General features: G+C 43.1%; 1 protein-coding gene across 1 annotated transcript; it reads right to left on the bottom strand.

The window, feature by feature from the left end:
* Positions 1 to 554: 554 nt before the first annotated feature.
* On the bottom strand, positions 555 to 6,548 carry prdm8b (PR domain containing 8b). The gene is made up of 4 exons (XM_046035616.1): positions 6,253 to 6,548; positions 3,376 to 3,600; positions 2,439 to 2,670; positions 555 to 2,073 (listed from the first exon to the last, which is right to left on the bottom strand). The coding sequence occupies exons 2-4, from the start codon at positions 3,592 to 3,594 to the stop codon at positions 812 to 814; spliced, it is 1,713 nt and encodes a 570-aa protein (XP_045891572.1). The 5' UTR covers positions 3,595 to 3,600; positions 6,253 to 6,548; the 3' UTR covers positions 555 to 811.
* Between the last annotated feature and the right edge of the window lie 373 nt (positions 6,549 to 6,921).

The following is a 6,921-nucleotide window of genomic DNA, read 5'->3' as shown; positions in this document are numbered from 1 at the left end:
ACATTTTAAATAAATAAAAATGTAATGTTGATCTTGTTTTGTAAATGCAAAATGAAGACTAATGGTAAGCTACTGATAATCAATAAATTATATATATATATATATATATATATATATATATATCTACAGTTAAATAAAATACAGAAAGGCCACAGTTGAAAATAAAGCTATTTTATTGTCAATGCATTCAACATGATTAGATAAACTATCAAGTAGTAAATTTCCGCAAAAGGAAGAAACACTGAAACTATTCCCCACCGACACAAAATATTACACTTTGTATTTCAAATAAAACAAATTATTTACATTGTAATGTATAGACTGTATCTTAAAGTAATATTATTTAATAATACATGCACTCTGAAATATAGTCTGACATAATATCCCCAATTTATGTCCATATTCATCGCAGACATGAAAAAACTTGCTGTGTTGTAAACCATGACGTGTGACTACATTGGTATTTCTTCTCTATATTTGCATTTATATGATATAAAATCCAACTTACTGTACATTTACACATATTTAAATCATCCCTTATTCTCAAACTTTTAAGTGCTTCATAAATAGATTCAGTTTCATTGAAGTTGAAACGCATTTGCATACACCCAAAACATGACATTTTGTACAGGGGAGAAAGAGGAAACAGACCGAAAAGGAATTAGAAGATCATAGTTCAAAGTGAAAACAAGTGCAAGGGGTGTTTGTGTATTTTAAGTGGCCTATTTCCATTCAGACTGCTTAAATCCAGGCAGGGTCATAGTCCCTCCTTGTAAAAAAAAAAAGTCCCTCCCTTGTTAGTCTTTAAAAGTCAGTTATGGGAGGTCATGTGACGTGACAGGTGATGCCTCTCCCGGAAGGACTCGTTGCAAATGGGGCACTTGAGTTTCTCCTCGCGCCGCCGCTTGACCAGAGGCTCCATGGCGTACTCCTTTTTGTGGTGGGATCGCATGTGGTAAACCAAGTCCGAGGTCATGCGGAAGGAGGCGTTACACTTGGCGCACCAATTCTGCGCCGGAAGGCAGAGGGAGGTGAAGGAGGGCGGCAAGAGGGTGAGCGCCGAGGGCATCTGAAGCTGGATAGGCCCGGAGTTCTTGGGCCAGAAGGCGGTGGCATACACAAAGGGGCTCTGCTTGGCCATGCCGCCTGGCACGGGGCAGTTGGCGCCCAGTTCTGCGCCCTGTAGTTTGGCGGCAAGGTGGTCGGCCTGGTAGAGTCTGCTGGAGGAGATGGTGTCGCCCACCGCTGGGTGGCAGTCCAGCAGCTTGGGCGGCATCACCAGCGGTGAGATCTGAGAGAAGGAGGAGCGAGATGGCTGGCTGAAGGCGCTCTTCCTCTCTCCACCGCTGCCGCCACCTTGCTGGCTAACAGAGGTGAAAGCGCTGCCCATGGGTGAGGTTTGTGGCGGCTGGGTCTCTGACAGCACCTGTCTGATGTTGAGGTGCTTGTCTGATGGATTGCTGCTTGGACGACCGCCATCTTTGTTTTCAGAGTTGGAGCTTTGGAGGTTTTTGTTGCCGCTATGGTGTTTGAGGTTCTGGGGTGACTTCTTTACCTCGGTGAAGGCGCTGCGCTTGACCTCACCAAGCTGTGTGGAGCCCGGCGGGGAGAAGGCCCTGTGGTTCTCCTCCAGGCCGTACACTCCTCTGTAGTTCTGTGCAGACGTTGCAAGCTCGTCTTTAGACTTGGATTGTGGAAGGCTGGGCCCTCGGCACTCCCTGTCCTCTATTTCCGAGAACTTCCTCTTCCCCGAGCTCTCGCTGCAGATCTCTGCCTCCTTGTCGCTCGGCGGGCTGGTCCGGTTGTTCTCTAGATCCCTGGCCAGGTTATGAAAGTCTGTGGAGGGTTTGTTGCTGTCCTGAGGGCTGCTGAAGCCCTCGGAGCGGCCGAGCTTTGGGCTGGTCCTGGTTGGGGTGGTGTTTGGTCGTTCAGTGCTGCTCTCTTTGCCGGGCTCCTCGTCGGCCCCTGTGATGCTCTGCAATCTTTTGGTGCAACGGAACCGGAGATGGGCCAAGAATGGAAACTCAAACTGGAACCTCTGGCTGCAGTCAGGACATGAATGGTGGGACGAGCCTGGGAAGAAGACAGACAGAAATTAATTGTGACATAAAGAGACTATCTTGAAACAGTCCAGTTTAAGTCTGGTTTCTTATAATAATGCAAGAATTATTAGCTTTGTACTGGATTCTGAATAAATGTGAATTTCATTAAATTTATACAGTGTCCAAAATTGTGCAACAATACAAGACCTCCTAAATTCACCAATGATGAAAACTATTCAAGTGAGAATGTATTTCAAAAGAAGCTGCCGAGGTAATATGTATGTCATTGTGAAGTTAAATAAAGACCAATGATAATGTGATTATTATGGTGATTGATACAGAGACTCAACTTGGGCAGTTTACTGTCCAGAGAGGACATGATTTCAGTTGACTCACCTTTGCTCTTGGCGGGCGCTCTGCTGGAGCTGAGCAGGAGCAGGTCAATGAGGTCTTTGCCGTACCAGACCAGCAGCTCCTCGTCCTTCTCGATCCGGCGGAGCGAGCGGTAGAAGAGCTGGCCGTTCTTCACGTAGGCCTCTAGATTCTGTTCCTCTTTGTCCCGAGCGGACTGCACCAGCCGCAGCCACATCAAGCCCTCTGAGGTGCTGTTGGCCGCTGATGTGTCCACCTGTACAACACATACACACCCACTGAGTTATTGCATCAGGTAAATATTCTGCCTAATTTAAAAAAATTTAATAAATGAAAATACTGCAAATAAGGACATATGATTTTACACAACCACTCTAGACAAAATATTTATTTATGTTCACAAGTGTTCACATCTTGAAACAAGGCAGTAAGACACATTTCACTATTATGGACAATGTGAAGCAACTGTTGAAATAGATTTTCACTTCAACAAAATGTGGACTGTGCATATTCTTCCCTTCTTGTAGAAATATATTTTGAAAGAGGATTTTCGTGGCTCTGAAGGATCCAGTGACTTGTTTAGGTGAGATTTTGTTGCAGCCTAGAGTTCAGGGCTTTTTAAAATTTAAATGCACAGATCTACCAACATGTCATTGTTATAGTATGTTTGCTCATTTTTGGGAATATGTCTTTAATTTTCAGCTCCTTGCTTCAGTGTTGCTGTGCAAAATAGGACAAGGGCCTAAATCTGTGATAATATATTTGCTGTATCTGGAGCTGCTCAGCAAGAAAAGCAAAATGATGGAGATTTTCACAGGCCTGTTAAAATGCTAACTGGGACAATTTGTCTTTTAAATTAAATAGAAAAATAGTGGGCTAATTAAAAAAATTCTAAATATATATTCTGGGGCACTTTTAATAGCCTACAATAAAAGAACATTTAACATAAAGATCCTCTTACCCTGAATATATAAGGTGCGGTGCGTTTGTCGGTGGATTTCAGAGCTATGAAGGCGATGCTGTCATACAGCGACGTGTGGCTCAACACACAAGGCCCGAAAATGGCGTTTTCTGGGATGTCACACGTCGTGTAGACGCTGGTAAAAATGTCCGTCAGACACTGCTGGACTGCTTTGGCGTCCCCATCCCACACCAACTTCTGAGAGCTGGACTCCTCCATTTCACACTGCAGAGACAGGGGAAGACCAGAGACATGAGTCAAGCAGTCGGGAAACAACAAAAAATCCAAATAATTATATCTGTTTTATAATAATAATCTGTTTTTTTGTCCCAATACTTTATTCCCTCTAAATTTGAATCAGCGCCATAAGTTTAAATCTAAAGTTGTGTAAAGTGGTTGTTTAGTGGGTTTAGCCTCCACTGTCACTGCTGATAGAAAATAAATCTCTTCCTAGACAGATTGGCTAAACCAGCTGTCAAGGGCGTCATTTGGGGGCCCATTCTCTCTTTCTTTTTTTTGGCCAGCATTCTAATTAATTCAAACCCCGTAATAAGTTCATGACGGCATCACCTTCAGCATCTTAATGATATGCTTTCCCAACATTGTCAATTATATAAGAACAAGAACATTTAGCCAAAATAGAAAAGACGAAATATAATAGGCTAATACTGTATAATAATAATAATAATAATAATAATATCGGATTATGTCACATATTTGATGAAAATATAATAATATCAAAAACTGTATTTTTTTCATTAATATTAGATGGTTAGACGGTTGATTACCATATAATTAGCTTGTATTTTCCATTATTATACTGAGTATTGGCACTAGTATTAATATTATTAATAATATTAGCATTAGTAGGCCTATACGGGCTCCACTTGCTCTTGTCTGTTCAGCTGTAATTATAATGATTGGCGGCATTCAGAACGAAAAAAATCCATAATATTGTGGTCTCCGAGAGCTATTTACTTTAGCTTTATCGTGCTTTAGGGTATGTTTTTATTATTGTATCTTCTATCATTTTAATAGGCTATTACTCTTATATTAAGGGTTTATGGGTTTGCTGTGACATGTTCATTTGTCTAAAATCGTATTATAGAATTACTACAGGAGCTTTATTCTTTTTTGGGGGGGGTGGGGGAGAATTTAAGAAACCCTCTCAGGAGGAGCTGCTGAGGTCCGTGCATGTCCAATGGAGAGAGCATGTCCAATTGGTTTCAAGCGGACTGTCAAAGTCAGTGATTTCATGTCAACCAACCATTCTCTCCTTTCTACAAGCGGCAGCGTATGCCGCCTCATTACCATAATCCACCACGTTCCCCTCTGAGACTGTAATTAAAGCAGCACGACCAGTTAATTATTTCTTTTCTCCCTTTTCTAACCTCTGAATGTGTGTGTTTAGACGGCTGCGGCTCTTTCACTCTCCTCCCTGTGCTGTTGAATACAGTAGGAACTGTGCGCAGGAAACCTGCACCTGATACACTTGTTCGGCCGTAAATGAGGCTCACAGGACAGTCGTATAACATAAAAATAATAGAGAATAACAATAATGACCAGAAGGCTCTGCTGTAAATGCGAAGAAAACGCATTCCTTAAAAAAGTCATTCCTAAATAGCTGAAATAATCATATTCTAGTCTGTGGGGTAAATTATTGTGGCACCAAATGTTTTTGACATTGAACATTACGAAATAATAAATCACAACTCTTTACTGTTGCTTTTGGGGCCTATTGTGCGAGTTTTGTGTATTATTTCAGCCGCTGCACTATTTTTCTGATAATTTTAAATTTAAAGTTAAATTCTGCTACATTTTAAATATAACATTTATTAACCTAAATCGACGAACCACTCAAAGAACTTCTACCGTGACACAGCTTGTGCAATATAAAGTAACCTAGTAATTGGAAAAATAAATTAAATTAAAGAAATCCACAGTCGGGTCAACAGTTTGTTCCTTTCTGCGCAAAAATCGCTAAGCAACCTGCAATTTGCGCATCTGAACCAATTCAGAAATAAATGCACTCATATTAACAACTGCACTCATGACAAGTAGGCTAGTAGGAACAGATGAGCAGCCTTCTTCCATCTAATATCGGCTGTTGCTGAGTGGCTGCACGCGCAGGAAAAGCGAGGCTCTCCTTTGCTTCTGGTTCTGTTTTTCCTTTCTGATTTTTTAAATACAAAAGAGGGGAATCTGATTAAATAACCAGAGACGCTCATTAATAAAAGTCTTCTTGTTCAATCCCACTGAATTGGAGCATTGCATACCTCCATAAGAAGCTCTACAGCAACAGAAAGCTTCTGTGCAACATTTTGCGCACGGTGCAACAGAGAGCCTTTCCAAAGTGGCTCTTTGCGCTGCCAGGCTAAAGAATTCGTTTCCGGTACCTTACAGAATTATGTTCGGATGATCACAAACTGTCGCTTCACATGGAAGAAAAACACAAAAACTATTAGACGAATGATGTGTATCACGGCCAGGCTCAAATAGGAGATAAGAGATAGGCTAAAGAGCGGAATGTTTGCACATCCATAAACTGGGGGAAAGCAGCCTTCCTCTCATGCAAACCCACTGCGGGTGAGGTAGGGGCGAGAAGAGACGGGGGGTGGTGTGGGGGGGGTGTTTAACCCATCTGCTAAAGCCGTGCCAGCCGGAAAACTGTCCTAAATCAGCGCTGTGACTGAATTGCGGGGTTTGAGCGCGGCGCTGAAACATCTGCGTTTGGCTTAATTTATTTATTTTCATCTCTCTGCGCCGCTTTGCAGGATTTGTGGCTGCATGTGCCGCGCAAAACAAACCCAGAAACCGTCCCCTCGCCTCCTCTGAAACTATCCAAACCACACACAGCTTTGCATTGCACAAACCTACCTTTCCGTCGATGAGGAGGAACAATAATCCACAAACGAATTGCGAGCGATGCTGCGAATCAAAACCCGTGTGCACCCCCGGCTAAAAATAAGGGGAAAAGCCCGAAAACAAGCAGGGGGGTGCGGTGACGGTGATGGAGGTGATGGAGATGGTGATGCGCTCCCGGTCTGGTCCGTTGTGTCAGTACATTTCCCCCCTGGTGTGGTGAAAGTGACAGTGCTGCTGCAGATTCTCGCCGACACTGGAAGTGACCGGGCGGGGTAGAGAGAGCTGGACGGATAAAGGGAGACAGAGAGAGAGAGAGGAGTGCAGATGGGGCCCGATGCTCTGGCTGACTGGCACACCGACACACACTTTTTGTTTGCGGCACATAATCTACCCAATGAGGCGTGTCACTCTCCGTCTCCTCCCTTTAACTCTTCACTGGCCGACTGTCATTTGATGCGATTTATGGACGAGCAGAGGGATAAAGCCCCCCCCCCCCGCGCCCCAACCCACTCCTATTGTTATTGTAATTCTAATCACCATAGTTGGTGGTTGTATTTAGAATAAAGTGGCATTTAAGGAGTCAGATTGTGGAGAAAAGTGGGAATTTTTTGTGGATTTTCAGCTGGATGAGAGTCAAAGCACACCAATGTTTCCACGTCATTATTAGCGTATTATTATAAC

This window comes from Micropterus dolomieu, linkage group LG21 (genome assembly GCF_021292245.1).
Source record: "Micropterus dolomieu isolate WLL.071019.BEF.003 ecotype Adirondacks linkage group LG21, ASM2129224v1, whole genome shotgun sequence".
Lineage (NCBI taxonomy): Eukaryota > Metazoa > Chordata > Actinopteri > Centrarchiformes > Centrarchidae > Micropterus > Micropterus dolomieu.
The sequence above is the reverse complement of the archived record's forward strand: the minus strand, read 5'-3'. Positions and strand labels throughout refer to the sequence as shown.